General features: G+C 32.8%; 1 protein-coding gene across 1 annotated transcript; it reads left to right on the top strand.

Moving 5' to 3' along the window:
* The first annotated feature begins 2,668 nt into the window (after positions 1–2,668).
* LOC130948863 (F-box/kelch-repeat protein At3g23880-like) lies at positions 2,669–9,081 on the top strand. Its single transcript, XM_057877737.1, has 6 exons — positions 2,669–3,775; positions 4,265–4,325; positions 8,023–8,221; positions 8,548–8,630; positions 8,737–8,804; positions 8,917–9,081. Exons 1-6 carry the CDS (start codon positions 2,669–2,671, stop codon positions 9,079–9,081), a joined length of 1,683 nt encoding a protein of 560 aa, XP_057733720.1.
* Positions 9,082–16,532: the final 7,451 nt, after the last annotated feature.

The following is a 16,532-nucleotide window of genomic DNA, read 5'->3' as shown; positions in this document are numbered from 1 at the left end:
ATTATTTTTTATATTTTTTAACATTAAATATTAATTTTTAACTATTTTTAATAAATTAGACAAACACTTTTAGATACTATAACAATTACCTCTAATTTAACCCTGAAGATGAAGATGATGTAAATTGTAATAAAATTAAAGTAATAATTTCATAAAAAAATAGTTGATTAAGTTAAAAGTTGATCAAATATATGAATTGTCTTGTCAAACAAAACTATTGTTCAAGAATATTTTGTTGTTACGGTGTCCAGAGATCTATTTTGTCAAAATATGTACTTTTTGAGTCCCAAAATAACTATTTATTATCATCTTTATTTGCACAGTTAATTACACGTAAAATATTATATTGCAGATGCAAACAAAATATTGTCTATTAAGAAAGCTTTTCTAAAGCATGGGCTGCATATTTTTCACTTTTCTACTAACATGACAAAAAGAAAACTAATTCACAAAGTGAGAGTCTCATAGATGTCTCAAATATATGAATATATACGAAATTGAAAACAAGTTAAGTCAGCTGTGAATTCTTCAAACACTCGGAAACTTTATAAGTTCTAATGATATACGAGCATAAATAAAGTCAATAGATTTCACTTTTTTCTTGTATGCATCTAAATATGAGGACTATCACTTCAAATATGATCATAACTGCTACCCTAATTAGAGTTCTTTTCAGAAATCAAACTAAAAACTCAAATCAAAGTTTACTAGTTTGTCTTTTTGAACTGCCTTAGCTTTTATGGAGCCATCCACGGCTCTCCCAATGAATCAACTTTTTAATAATATTGCTGTTATTATTCTTTTTTCTTACCTACACAATCACAGAAATTAACCCATCCATTCTTCTTGCAACCTTTGCATTCAATTCAAATTCTTTCTGTCATCAAATTTTATATTAGAAATTTTAAAGAAAAATGAAACTAGATTTATGTAGAGGGCATGAATCAATTTGACTCAAATCCATTAATAAAAAAACTAAAGATATTTAAACATGTAAAATAAAGAGAAGAGAAAATTTCACTCCACTCTCCTGTGAGATGCTAAAATGACATTCTCCTCCCCTCTATTTTATAAATGTACATTTTCCTCCCTTCTAACTTTTAAAAAACCTCATTTTTAATCTATTTTAAACTTTTTGTGTTAACTAATGTTAACTTTATCCATTTTTTAAGAAAAAAAATTATTTTTTAAAAAAACATTCATTAGCAAAAATTTTATTTGTTATTATTAAATTTTGCTTAATAAAATATTCTTTAATAAATTATTTTTTTATTGATTAAATTGTATTTTTAAAAAATTTAATAATTATGTTATTTTTTTAAATACTCTTTAATAATTTTTAATTATTAAATTATAATTTTACCAAAATTTTTGTTAACAATTTGTTTATATTTTACTATTAATTTTTTGATATCTATATATTATTTTAATATTAAATAAAAAATTTTAGTAAGATTATTTTTCAATATCAATAAATATTAATTGTTATACATATTACTAGTGGTAAGATTTTTTTATTTAATATTAAAATAATATATATTAATATAAAAAAAATTAATAATAAATATAAAAATAATTATTAACAAAAATTTTAGTAAAATCACAATTTAATTATTGAAAAATAGGTATCTTAGAAAAAAATAATTTAATTATTAATTTTTTTGAAAATATTTTGTTAAAAATACAATTTAATTAATAAAAGAATAATTTATTAAAGGATATTTTGGTAAGCAAAATTTAATGATAAAAAATAAAATTTTTGTTAATGGATATTTTTTCAAAAAATAATTTATTTTTTTTCATAAAAAATAGATAAAGTTAATATTATTAATACAAAAAATTTAAAATGGATTAAAGAGGAGGTTTTTTAAAAGTTAGAAGGGAGGAAAATGTACATTTATAAAATAAAGGAGAGAGAAGTGATATTTTAACATCTCGTAAGGGAAGAGAGTGGCATTTTCTCTAAAAAGAAAAAACTTATTTGAAACTTCGCTGTTGAATAATATGATATACTGAATTCAAGAGAGACATAATCAAATGAATTATATGAGAGTGATAAAGTTTTGATCATGTCACATCGTGAGAGCTATAATGAATAATTTTGAGTAAAAATGACAACATTATCCGGATATACGAATACCCATTCTGCCCTTACTTACTCGAGATGGATAATTCATTTTGAATTTATTTGGTTGAAATTAAGTTTATAGAAAAAAAATTTTAATAAAAAAATATTTTTATTGTTTTAATATCTTTGAAAAAATTTTAGTAACAAAACTTAAAACAGTAGATGAATTAGAAAATATAATTTTTAAAAAAACTAAAATTTACATCTTTTTTTAAATATTTTTTACTGTAAATTTTTTTTAATATTATAAAAAAATAAAAAATATTTTTATATAAATTATTCAAACATAAAATTACTCTATTTTATAAAAAGAATTTCATAAAAACTCGCTCAAGCAGTCAAGTCTTTTATGTTGCAAAAAAAAAGAGTGGGATTAATTTTTGAATTTTGTTTGGTTATTTAACTCTTTTAGAAAGGCACACGTAGTCACGTGACCCACGGAAAGAGAAATAGGAAATGGAAATAGTCGGGTAAGTTCCAAGTTTGCGAAGCTAAATATTTTCGCCGTCGTGGCCGCCGCTAACCTCTTTTGAAGTTGTTATGGAGCAGCCACGTGATTATTACGAGAGGGAGAGGAAGAGGAAGAGTAAGCCTTTAAGAGTCACCATAAATGCCCCGAAACGGCTGCTGTCTTCGACGGTAACGCAATCGCAGCCGCTGCCGTTTCTTCCGGATGAACTCATCAGAGAAATTTTGCTGAGGCTTCCAGCAAGGTCACTGCTTCGGTTACGGAGAGTGTGCACTTCATGGGAATCCCTAATTTCCAGCTCCCAATTCGCCAAAGACCATCTTCAACATTCAACCGCCGCGGATCCAAGTTTGAGTGGGCCACGAGTTGCTTATCATCATAGTTGCCACTACGGATTCGGAGATTTCTCCTTACGCTCCTTGATCGAGAACTCTTCCAAACCTACGGAAGTCGTTCTCTTCGAGGAGAGACGTAACTACATGGTTATTGGCTCTTGCAATGGATTGCTGTGCTTGCTGTTTGATGTTGGCTTCAACACCTGTGTCAGGTTGTGGAATCCCTGTACTGGATTATTGACAACCCTATCAGTGGAATGTGGAAATTTCTTATCGGTTCGCGGCTTCGGCTATGATCATGTGAATGACAAGTACAAGTTTGTTGTGATTGTAAAGCACACGGGGAAATATACAACTAGAATTTATACATTTTGTCGCAACCCTTCCAAGAGAGCCATTCAAGGTATCCCATTTAGCAGCATAAAGGGTGATGGTAAAGGGGTATTTGTTCCTGGCACCGCCACTCTTAATTGGATTCGTAGCCATGCCATCCTGGGTTGCTTGGTTTTTTCCCTTGACTTGGTGAAGGAGACTTTTAGTGAGTTTTCTCTGCCGCTCAATGATCCGGATGATAAAACCTTCATCTTCCCACAGTTATGTGTGCTGAGGAACTGCCTTGCATATTGTTTTAATCATGAGAAAACTCATTGGTTCGTGTGGGTTATGAAGGAGTATGGAGTGCCTAAATCTTGGACTAAATTGGCCGTCATCCCCTGCCATCCGTGTCTATCCAATTATCATTTTCGTCCGTTGTATATCTGGGGAAACAATATTCTTGTGGCGGTTGCATTAACTTCAAAGATAGTTCTGTTTAATTTGGATAATTGTAGCTTTGAATTTCCTGTATTGAAACCTACTCCTTCAATAGGATTGTACATCTTTATTTATCACGAAAGCTTAGTTTCACCACCAGATCCTGACCTTCCAAGTAGCTCATCCCTAATTCAGTTAATCAAACCCTAACGGACAAGCTGTCTTCTGAATAATGGTTTGATTCTAGTCAACTCCTATGCCTTCTTTATGAGTTTTGACTTTTGAGAATTTATCCTTTCTTATTGCTTTTCTAATTCAGTGATTATTTATCTAGTTTTTTACAAAATTATACTTTCTGTTATGATTATTGCCAATTTCATATTCACATGCCCAGGCTGGATTTGTAGGAATCACCATCATTTACTAGTGTTCCTTTGCACTTACAGTAAATTTATGCTTGTGATGAAGATTTGATCTTAGATTCAAACCTATTATTTTAGGGTAAAATTAAGGGGAGAGAATGTAATATGTAATTTAATGTGTACCATTTCCTTTTAATTTTTTGTCGTTGCCTGGAAGCAACGCGCTGTATGGCTCGAGTACGGTGTCAAAGCAAGAGCCGCTGCATCGGTTCCCGGATGTAGTGTTAAATGAGCAAGGGTTCTCGCGTTTTCGTGAACGGACGAGAGTAAATAAGCTAGTTCACAAAGTAAAAGGTAAAGGTCGAAACGACAGAAGGTTGAGATTTGGGACATGGAACATAGGCACTCTAACAGGAAAGTCCATGGAGGTGGTAGACACCATGACAAGGAGGAAGATTAACATTATGTGCCTACAAAAAACGAAATGGGTTGGTGCAAAGGCTAGGGAGTTGGATACTTCTGGTTTCAAACTTTGGTATACAGGAAAAGTGAATAATAGGAATAGGGTTGGAATAATTGTGGATAAACAGTGGAAGAAGGACGTAGTGGATGTTAAGAGGGTGGGAGATCGGATCATCTCTATCAAACTTGTGGTGGAGGGAGGTGTTTTCCATGTGATTAGCGCCTATGCATCGCAAGTGGGTTCAGACGAACAATACAAGATTAGGTTTTGGGAGGATCTAGAGAGTTTGGTTCAAGGCATACCTTTGGGAGACAAGATTTTCTTAAGAGGAGATTTAAATGGCCATGTTGGGAGAGAAGTGACTGGATATGGGAGTATTCACGGAGGCCATGGTTTCGGGGTGATCAATGCCGAGGGTAAAACTATTTTGAACTTTTCCTCAACCTTTGATCTTCTCATCGCAAATACATGTTTTAAAAAGAGAGACGAACATCTTATAACCTATAAGAGTGGCATGACAAGCTCTCAAATCGACTTCTTCTTGTTGAGGAGAGTCGACCGGAAATTTTGCATTAACTGTAAAATTATTCCGGGAGAGAGTTTGACAACACAACATAGGGTGCTCGTCATGGATTTTCGCGTTGAGCAAAAGTTGAGGAAAAGACATCATACGAAGAACCCAAGGACGAGGTGGTGGCGGATGAAAGGTGATGAACAAAAAAGCTTCCTAAGACGGGTAGGAGAAGAGGCAAAGTGGGATGGGAATGAAAGCGCGGAAGAGATGTGGAGGGAGATGGCAGAAGTTATTAGAAGAACAGCGAAAGAAAGTTTTGGTGAATCTAAAGGAATAGGACCAAGAGACAAGGAGTCCTGGTGGTGGAATGCGAGTATACAAGAAAAGATAAAGATAAAAAGGGAATGCTTTAAAGAGTGGTCTTTATGCCGCAATGCAGATAACTGGGAAAAATATAAGGCGGCTAAGAAAGAGACAAAAGTGGCTGTAAGTGAAGCAAGAACAAGAGCATACGAGGGTCTCTACCAGTCTTTGGGCACGAAAGAAGGAGAAAAAGGTATATATAGAATCGCAAAGAGCCGGGAAAGAAGAACAAGTGATTTAGATCAGGTTAAGTGCATAAAGGATAAGGATGGAGAGGTGTTGGCTCAAGAGGAGAAGATTAATGAAAGGTGAAAGAGCTACTTCTACAAGTTATTTAATGAGGGACAGAAGACTCTTCCGAGCCTTGGTCGATTATGTACAAGGGAAGAAGATCAAAACTTTGACTACTATCGAATGATTCGAGACTTCGAGGTAAAAGAAACTCTAAAACAAATGAAAAATTGCAGGGCAGTAGGACCTGATAATATCCCGATTGAGGTTTGGAAGGGTCTTGGAGAAAAAGGCATCAACTGGTTAACCAAGCTTTTTAATGAGATTTTAGGGTCAAAGAAGATGCCTGATGAGTGGAGAAAGAGCACCTTGGTACCTATCTACAAGAATAAGGGGGATATACAAAGTTGCGGAAACTATAGAGGGATTAAGCTTATGAGTCATACTATGAAGTTATAGGAAAGGGTGATAGAACGGAGGTTGAGAAAAGAGACACAAGTAACAGAGAACCAATTTGGATTTATGCCAGACAGATCTACCACTGAAGCGATATACCTATTAAGAAGGATGATGGAGAGGTATCGTAGTAATAAAAGGGATCTACATATGGTGTTTATTGATTTGGAAAAAGCGTATGATAGGGTACCAAGGGATGTCTTATGGAAGGTTTTAGAAAAGAGGAGAGTAAGGATCGCATATATTCGGACAATTAAAGACATGTATGATGGGGCCACAACTAGTGTGAAGACTCAAGGTGGTGCGACAGAGGAATTTCCTATTGGTATAGGATTACACCAGGGATCATCCTTAAGTCCATACCTTTTCACATTATTTTTGGAAGTACTCACAGAGCACATCCAAGAGCCTGTGCCATGGTGCATGCTTTTTGCCGATGATATCGTCCTTATGGGAGAGTCAAGAGAAGACCTAAATAAGAAGTTGGGGTTATGGAGAGAAACTTTAGAAGTGTATGGTCTGCGCATAAGCCGTAGCAAGACGGAATATACGGAATGTAAGTTCAGTTTGAGAAGGGAAAACCCAATATAGAGGTGAAGATTGGAGAAAATATCCTACGAAAAGTTAAAAGTTTTAAGTATCTTGGGTGCATCATACAGGATAATGGAGAAATTGAACAGGATGTAAATCATAGGATCCAAGCAGGTTGGTCAAAATGGCGGAGTGCATCTGGTTTTATATGCGACAAAAAAGTGCCTTTAAAACTTAAAGGTAAATTCTATCGCACCGCTATAAGATCGGCTATGCTGTATGGTACGGAGTGTTGGGCGGCTAAAGGGGAGCACGAACATAAGTTGAGTGTGGCAGAGATGAAGATGTTGAGATGGATGAGTGGTCATACGCGATTGGATAAAATAAGGAATGAAGATATAAGGGAGAGAGTTGGAGTAGCACCCATTGTGGAAAAGATGGTTGAATTGCGTCTCAGGTGGTTTGGACATGTGAGAAGAAGACCGATAGAACATTCAGTCAGGAGGATGGATGAGATGGAAGATGGACAAAGGGCGAAAGGCAGAGGAAGACCTAAGAAAACCATCCATGAGGTGGTCAAACGAGATCTACATGTAAACGGTCTCTCTGTAGACATGATACATGATAGAGCACAATGGCGTCGTTTGATTCATGTAACCGACCCCACTTAGTGGGACAAGGCTTTGTTGTTGTTGTTTGTTGAATACAAAACTGGATGCTTTACCAGATGAACCAAATGAAATATGCTGATAATTGGTGCATGAATGATGCATGCCATAGTATTGGCATCTTCAAATTATGGATTCATGGTCATAAATGATTCTTTTATGACTAAACAAAATCAAAATTAATACATTTTTATTTTTTATTTTTTATTTCTTGTGATAAATAAATGATTACCAGCTTTCAATGATCAACATACTAGGAACTAGGAAGTGGGCAAAATGATGTATTGATACATTTGTTTTCTCTCTTGATGGTCAAAGAAATAATATGAACTTCTGAGGTACCAACCTGGTGATATAAGTTATCTGTTCTTGCTGAGTATTAAAGAATTGGAGCTTAAAAAACAAATGGAAGAGTTGAAAGGAGATTTTAACAAACAAAACGATAAGCCATGTCACAAAGAAAAAGAGCTTTTATATTCTTAATTATCTAGATACCCCTTGTAGTTCTAGACCCTATTTTATGACCAACAGTCGCATTTGTCATGTTTTTTGCCAACTCTCACTTTTTTATATTAGTCCTCTAGCACTCCTCGGGAATAATTATTTAGAAACGTTCATCGACTAACAAACTTAACCAACTAGTCTTGTTAAAGAATAATATGAACTTCTAAGAAATTAACCTGATGACATAAGTTATTTATTATTCATGAATATTAAAGTGATATATTTTTTATGAATATATCACATAGTTGAATATTTAAAAGAAAAAAAGAAAATTGGTAAGAATTTAAAGAGAGGCTTGTTAACTGCATCCAATGGTGAGGTGAGTGAGATTGATGTCACTGATATTGGAACTCTTGAAAGAAAGAAAGTGTTGCAAAGGTTGGTAGGTACTGCTGAAGAGGATAATGAGAAGTTTCTGTTGAAGCTGAGGGAAAGAATTGATAGGTAATATAATATCCATTGTTAAAGCTTGTCTTCTCTTTTATTTTCTTCAACAGTTTTAAATTGCAAAACGTTCCTTTGAATATTTTCTGGAGTTGGAATCCATATTCCAACAATTGAAGCCAGGTTCGAGCATCTAAATGTTGAGGCAGAAGCTCATGTTGGCAGCAGAGCCTTACCCATGTTTTTTAACTTCATTGTTAATATAGTTGAGGTAAACCACGTGTGATTTCTAAATCTCTCTTTCCTTTGATGCTTCAATCAAGATTGTTGTTGGTTTTAGTTTGTGTAAGATTTGTACTTATTCTGAAATTTTTAATCTTCCAAAGTTATTTAAATTATCTTCATATCCTTTCAAGCCAAAAGAAGCAAGTGACCATTCTTAAAGATACTAGTGGAATTGTAAGACCTTGTAGGTAAGAAGATAGGATTAGTTGAAATCCTGAAGCTTAAACTTTATTCATCTTCCTATTCACCACTACATTTTGTTTTCATTTTCGGGATGACATTGCTTTTAGGCCCTCCAAGTTCTGGAAAAACCACACTTCTTTTGGCTCTGGCAGGAAAGCTTGGTCTGGATCTTAAGGTTAAAGTGCTTCTTTCATGTTTTTCTTCATGTATGCATCAATCAGATAATCTAACCAAACCATGATTATTGCTCACCTTAGATCCATTTTTTGCTGAAAAATATGTTGCAGGTTAGTGGCAGAGTTACCTATAATGGCCATGAAATGAATGAGTTTGTACCTCAAAGAACTGCAATATACATTAGCCAGAATGATGTTCATATTGGAGAAATGACTGTGAGGGAAACCTTGGCTTTCTCAGCAAGGTGTCAAGGGGTTGGTTCAAGATTCGGTTAGTCGAATTTTACCTTAATGGCCATGCCAAATATTTTCAAAATGCTGTATGGATATAAAATATCAACCACTATATATATATATATATATATATATATATATTGCTAAGCGTTCTTATCAAGATCAGATTCTAGGCAACTCCGATGGCTATTAGCTATGCACGCACTTCTTTATTTTGTGATCATTCAAGATATGATATGTTGAAAACCTCACTGATGATAATGACTTTGGTTATGATGTTGGATTAATAATTTACCTCACTGATAATCCATTCCCCTGTTCTCTAGTTGTTTCTCCTTCTTGTCCATCAAACTGAAAGCACAAATTTCTCTCCTGAAAGAGCAGAAGGTTACTCTCTTTCTCTCTCTATATATATATTAAGATTTTCTTCTCTCTGTTTTTTATACACACAGTTTTTAACTAATGAAATTTCTTAGGATCCTCTATTCGTTTTATGCCTGATTCCGAATCAAAATAATTTGACTAACAAAGTAAGCAATAGTTCTTTTTCTAGCTAGGTTTATATTCCCAGACTCCCTTCATTCTTTGTCTCAATGTTTCGACAATAATAATTAGAACTAGATATTTAGCATTAGAAGAGGGATATAGTTAATTTTTGACTTTACATTATTATTGAGGAACCTTCAACATGGGATAGTAGTTGTTAATTACTTTGATAGTAGTTGTTATTGTATATATATATATATATATATATATATATCAAAAGCTAATTAAAAAAAGCAATGATGGCTGTGAAAGATTTGGAGAATATATTATTAAGATTTCATTCCTATGAAAGTATGTTGAGGTATCTGATTTGTTTGATAAACTGAATTTGGCAGATTACAAAAATTTAGGCTAGAGTGGTTATCCTTGTTTGTCTATATTCCAGATCGAGTCAAGACCAACTTTGGAACAGGTAATAATTATTAGCATTTTAAGATTTGTGCTACTTGTTGATGAAAATTGTAAGGGAAAGTTAGGAAAGTTAGCAAAATTGTAAGGGAATATGAGTGAAATCTCTGAACCTTTTAAGAAGCTACAACTTGGAAAGCCATTTAATAAGTTTGACATAACACTAAATGCTACTACTTGGACTTCACCTCAGAAAGAGCACATATAATGGTGAATTGGTGATTCTAACACTTTCTGAGTCCACTTTCTTTACTTTTACTACTATCTTTCATCCATTTTGTTCATTTGATTTTTCTTATTCTGACTTTGATTTTATTTTTGTTCAAGTTAGTTTTTTGATGTCAAATGAAGTAAGTGTTTGAATGATTTAGTTTACTTGCTTTGAAAAAATAAAAATAAATTACTTGTTTTTAGCATTTTATTCTATGGCCGCCAAGGCTCTCTTTTTTGGCAGGAACTTTTTCTTGTTGTTCAGAAAAATAAGGTCCTAAACAAATACTTGTATCATAAGGGAAATATGTTGATTATTGTTCATTAGAAAAACTATCTCATTACTCTGCTGATACAGTTTAAAGTATAAACTCGTTGATGTTATTAGTATGTGCTAATTTATTGCCCAAGAGTGAGTTTATTTCAGGCTTTTGATAGTTCTTTGTGGTTGTAAATGACCTGAAATTGATATGTTAGAATTAATTAGTCTAGGTTATTTTTTATTTTTTGATGTCATTATTCAGATTCTTCTTGTTTGTTGGTGTTGTGATACTAATTTTGATTTTTTGGAACGGATTTGATACTGTTGAGTCTTTGATAATTGGTTACTAAGTTTTTGTAGAGGTTGAAGGTTATTAATTCAAGTTCTTTCGATACAAGAAAAAAGCAGGTTCATTTCTTTTCTTTTCTTTGCTTTATATGAACTTTGGTTGTTGCTTCGGTACCAAGGTTGTCTTGCCATGTAATGTACTCTTTTGCTGCTAATCTTCATTCCTTGAGTCATGGAAATTGATGAATTATTGCTGCTGTATAAGCCATGTAATTGCAGTGCCAGTGAGGAAGAACCATCAAGCAGTGCTGCACAGGCAAGCATTTCCTTTTGCTTTGTAACTTGGATCCTTGAGATTCTATTGCCCCTGGATACCTTTTTTGGGTGGCTGGAGCATAACCCTTAATTTATTGAATTGAACAGGCAATAGGCTTGATAGAGGCAGGGAAGGAATTGCAAGGACTTAAAGCTCTGGATCTAAATAAACCATTGCACCTCACTTCGATGCTTTATATCATTTTAATAGTGAATATTTTGATCATTTGAAGACTGTAATAACACTAGTTTGTAATTTTGTAGAGAGAGAGAGAGTATAATAATAAATAATAATATTTTATAGCTTATAAAAAAAAGTAAAAATATTGTATCATAGGAGAAAAAATATTACAGAATGAAAGAATGAAAGAGTAATTGGTGAGTATGTTATGAAATACAGAAATAGTTAAAATAAAAAAAGAATAAGATTGTGTTTTTTAATAAATTAAAGTAATATTCACGACTATATAATTGATGGTGTATTAAATTATTAAATAATAAATTGCAAGCAAATATTAACAAAGTATTATATTTGATATTAAAATAAAATATTAATAATAGATAAAAATTTCAGATTTAAAATAAAAATATTTAAGATCAGAGAAAGAAATGAAGAGAAATTTTTGATAAGTAATTACTCACATTAACATGAAAATAAATTGAATCAAATAACGTATATTTAAATTAATTGAATTAAAATATATATTATTTAATTATAGGAGTTATGCTTAAATGCTTATGCATGTTAAATTGCACTTTATTTTTTTATAATAGCCTTATTAACTAAATATATGTATATATAAAATATATTTATTAGCCATTTATATGCATATCAATGATTCAGCAGGGAAAACAATTAAAGAGCAACAAAAATGATGGCAAAAAATGCGCGGAGAAAAGATAATTAGTTAATTACTATAAGTACTAAGAACGTGGGGTGTGGAAAAAAAAATAGCCACTAAATTTGATCTACTAAAAAGTTTAGGATTTATTTAAATGAGTTTTTAAAAAAATATTTTTTAAGTTATTTTTTTATGAAAGATTTTTTATTAAAAAAAATTATATTTAGATATTTCATATAAAAAAATCTTTTATTTATTAATTATATTTAGGCAAAATAATATAAAAATATTTTTGTTTATTTATTATGTATAAATTTTTTTATAATTTTTTTAAAAAATATGTAAATTATAATTTTTTTAAAAAAAAATTTTTGATTTTTTTTTAGATTTTTTACTTTTATAACTAAGTGTTTGTTTGAATGTTATTTTTAAAAGATATCTTTTTTAATATCTTTTTTAAAAGATCTTTTACAAAAAGTAAAAGATTTATATTTAGATATCTCATATAAAAAGATTTTATTATCTATCAATAATGTTTGGATAAAATAAAATAAAAAAAATTTTTGTTTATTTATTATGTAAAAAATATTTTTTTTAAAAGAAAAAAATCTATAAAATAAATATAAATTCATATAGAGCACAAACAACCAATTTTAAGATTTGATTCTTAAATAGATAGATTTTTGTTTCTTTTAAATATTTTAAATACAGAGATTAAAAAGATAGTGAGATATATTTTTGAATCTCTATTTTCAAAACTCAAGACGCAGGCGTTGGCGTTATATCGCGGGAAAGGAACCGGAAGAAATAAATAGCACCGAGCCGCTATCTTTCGTGAGGCAACGTTTTTGCGCCATCTCCATTCGCCCCCAACCTCCGCGGAAATCCAAATAGCTTAATCTCTCCTTCAAGTAGCTATGACGCAGCCTAGTGATTATGTGAAGAGGAACAGGAAGCGTTTGAGAGTCACCAGAAACCGCCTGAAACGGCTGCCGCCTTCAACGGTAACGCCATCGGAGCCACTTTCAGTCCTTCCAGATGAACTCATCAGAGAAATATTGCTGAGGCTTCCGGCGAGGTCGCTGCTTAGATTTCAGAGTGTGTGCAGTTCATGGAGAACCTTAATTTCCAGCTCCCAATTCGCCAATGATCATGTTCGTTCAATCGCGGCTGATCCAAGTTTTAGCTATCCACGAGTTGTTTATCATGGTTGTTGGTTCTACAAATACAAAAAATTCGGAGATTTCTCGGTACGATCTTTGTTCGAGAACCCTTCCCAACCTACTGAAGTCGTTCGCTTCGCGGGAAAAAGTAGCCACGAAATTATTGGCTCTTGCAACGGATTGTTGTGCTTGCAAGACATTACTGACATGGATAACTGTATCATGATGTGGAATCCCTGTATTGGATTGACATCCCAACCGCTGAAAATTCGGGGTTTGATAGGAGTTTGCGGCTTCGGATATGATCATGTAAATGACGAGTACAAGTTTGTTGCGGTTGTAGATCAGATACATAAACAGGAACCGCTTAGATTTGAAACCAGAATTTATACATTTTGTCCAAACCCTTCGAGGAGAATCATTCAACATACCGCGTTTAAAAGGATAATTCGTGATGGTAAAGGGGTATTTGTGCCTGGCACCGCCACTCTTAATTGGATTCATTGGCATGGTTTGGTTCTTTCCCTTGACTTGGTGAAGGAGACTTGTAGTGAGTTTTCTCTGCCCCTCAACCTCAAGGCTCCGGAAAATAAATCCTTCATCTGCCCACACTTGTGTGTGCTGAAGAACTGCCTTGCATTTTGTTGCAGCCATGAGAAAACTCATTGGTCTGTGTGGCTGCTGAAGGAATATGGAATGCCTCAATCTTGGACTAGATTAGCCACCATCCACTGTCACTCACTGCTTACTGGTGCTGAGTTACATCCATTATATATCTGGGGAAATACTCTTCTTATGGCGGTGGCATCAACTTCAAAGATAGTTTTGTATAACTTGGATGATGGCGGCTTAGAATTTCCTCTACTGAAACCTACTCCTGCAGATGTCTCAATGGGATTGTGGTTCTATATTTATCATGAAAGCTTAGTTTCACCATCATATCGTTGCCTTCGAAGTAGCTCGTCCCAAATTTGGTTTATCAAACCCTAGTGTACAATCTCTCTTCTAAATGCTTTGATTCTTGCCAACTAATTCTTGTGATTATTCTTTCTGTTATTTCAAATTCATATGCCCAGGCTAGATTTGTAGGAATATAATGTACAAGTATCCCTTTGCACTTATTGTATAATTTATGCTTGGGATGAAATTCTGATCTTAGATGCAAGTCATGCAACCAATTATCCCATTATTTAATGCAAGTCATGCTTTTATTCTCTTGGCATTTCATCTGATGCATATGTTCAGTTTAGATTACCAATTAAAATCGAAGTATATCCAAACTCAGAATTGAGAATTTGATGTCAGTTGCTGACCTTTTTCTTTTTTAATGTTAATTGGAATCTCTTTTTCTTCCTGTCTTCCCCTCTCCTTTTTCTTTTTTGGTGTTTTGATTCGGTTGTACAGAGCATATAGGATAATAGGAACCAAGACTGCTGGACAAATCAGGAGCCATGCAGAGAAAATCTTCACAAAGGGTAATTGCTACCTTCTCATCTCGATCATATGTTAGGAATATTTATCTTTCCTTTTAACTTGCTGATGATTTATTTAGTGGTTTGGTACATCACTTTGTATACTTTAATCAATATAATCCCCCTCCAGTTGCATCAAATAATTTTGTATCTAAACTAATGCTTTGGAACTTAGAAGTATCTCACATGAAAGTTAAGTAAATCTGATCAATTGACCATTTGTAGAAAATTCGGAGCAAAAGTGGTTTTTTATGTTCGTGTTTTGTTGAGAAAGTTGTGAGCACTTTTCAAAGTCTTTGATTCGATAAATCATTTTCAAAAAGAGGATGTGAGGTTGTGGACTTGAGGTAGATTATGTTAAGTTTTATAGACGTGCTTCAAGGCTTATGCATTGAAACCTAGAGCTGTGTCTCAAAATAAATTTTAAGAAAATTCCATGGAAAATTAGTTTTTGTAAGTATATAATTAAATGTGTGTTAATTTAAATACTTCACAAAACCAATATTTTTATGTTGAAACCTGGAAAACGTTATGTTGATTTTCTTAATTTTAAGTTTGATGGGAAAGGCTAATACACAACCAGCATATGATACTATGATCTCATTTTTCAAATGCATCCAGTCATAATTTGTTATGTGGTTTCTGATATAGTATTGTTATTGAAATAAAAACTACTCGAGTCACCAAATCCTTTCTTGAAAAAACATACCAAGTTCACAATTTCGAAAACTGACATTTCAGTTTCTAAGATCCCCACTTGTACGATTATCTTATTCTTAGAAACAAGTAGAGTCATTATAAATGGTCACAGAGCTACACAGTAACCAGACATATTTGATGAAGATAATAAGCTTACTTGGGGGGAAAGACGTGCATGGTGCTGAGAGCCGTAATTTTTATTATTACAAGACAAGAAATTGATGAACTCATCCATAAGAAACTGAAAATAGATTAAAGCTTTGCTACTGCATTTCTTTTACTTTATTTTTTCTCTTTTTTAATATAAACAAATAATCTTGATGAGACAATACTTGGTACTGCTGCTGCTTTCATTTTAAGTGAAATATTATTTATGGATTACAATATAGGTATGCAGAGCTGAGTTGAAAAATAGAACTCTGAGTTTCCTCATTCCACAATTATACACACCAAAGCCTAATGATAACTGAATGAGACAAGTTATACATGTTCTACAGTTTTATATTTGTATTGAAAAAATTAGATGAAGGAATTGTTTCGTTACTATCATTATTGAAATTAAAAATTAACTAATATAACAATTCAAAGTCTGATATGTTAGAAGAGGTTGGACAATAAAAAGTTCTTTTTTACCATTTTTTTACTGACTAAAGTTTAAATAATAATATTTACTTGGATACTCAATAGTAGGCAGCAATTTTACTTCTGTTCAAGCTCAAGCTTAATGTTCTAAGTGAGAATTAGTTCTTGAGAGTTGCATGTTATTACTCTTTTGTACTGTGAAAAGTTTGGCAATTAAAGTAGTTTTTTTCTTGATATTCCTTTTTTAAAGGCCTGAGAATCATGCTATGATAATGCAGCTTCTTTGCCATAAGAACACTATGGAGAAAAATCCTTTGCAAGCTGCTACTTTTCCTAAAGGATTTGAGGTCTACAACCATCCATCCTTTACTTGATGGTAATCAGCAATAGTATGGAGTATGGATACAAATAAAAAAAAAAGAAGCTTTTTTTAAGCTTTTAGCAAGACATGGGATAAGATACTTTTCCTTTTTATCAATGACTTTTGTCCAATATGCAGAATTGCATTTATGAAATAGCCATGTCCCAGTATGGTTCTAAACCACTAAAAATCCCCTAGAAGTATTCTGAGAGCTGAACCACAGACATGGCTGGGCATCAATATTGAACATTTTTTCATTATCCTATGATACAATGTTATATGTTGCATGAGATGTCTTTTGAACATACTAAAGACCTTAGGTTTGACAGCAGTTGTATTCACAAT

This window comes from Arachis stenosperma, chromosome 9 (assembly GCF_014773155.1).
Source record: "Arachis stenosperma cultivar V10309 chromosome 9, arast.V10309.gnm1.PFL2, whole genome shotgun sequence".
Lineage (NCBI taxonomy): Eukaryota > Viridiplantae > Streptophyta > Magnoliopsida > Fabales > Fabaceae > Arachis > Arachis stenosperma.
Note: the sequence above shows the minus strand (reverse complement) of the source record. Positions and strands in the feature narration are given on the sequence as shown.

Excerpts from the sequence above, each read along its gene's own strand:
- LOC130948863 (XM_057877737.1), top strand. The coding sequence starts at position 2,669 with ATGGAGCAGCCACGTGATTATTACGAGAGGGAGAGGAAGAGGAAGAGT. Across the intron at positions 3,776-4,264 it reads ATTGTAGCTTTGAATTTCCT|CAACGCGCTGTATGGCTCGA; the intron begins GTATTGAAACCT and ends GTTGCCTGGAAG. Across the intron at positions 8,222-8,547 it reads CTGAGGGAAAGAATTGATAG|TTATTTAAATTATCTTCATA; the intron begins GTAATATAATAT and ends AATCTTCCAAAG.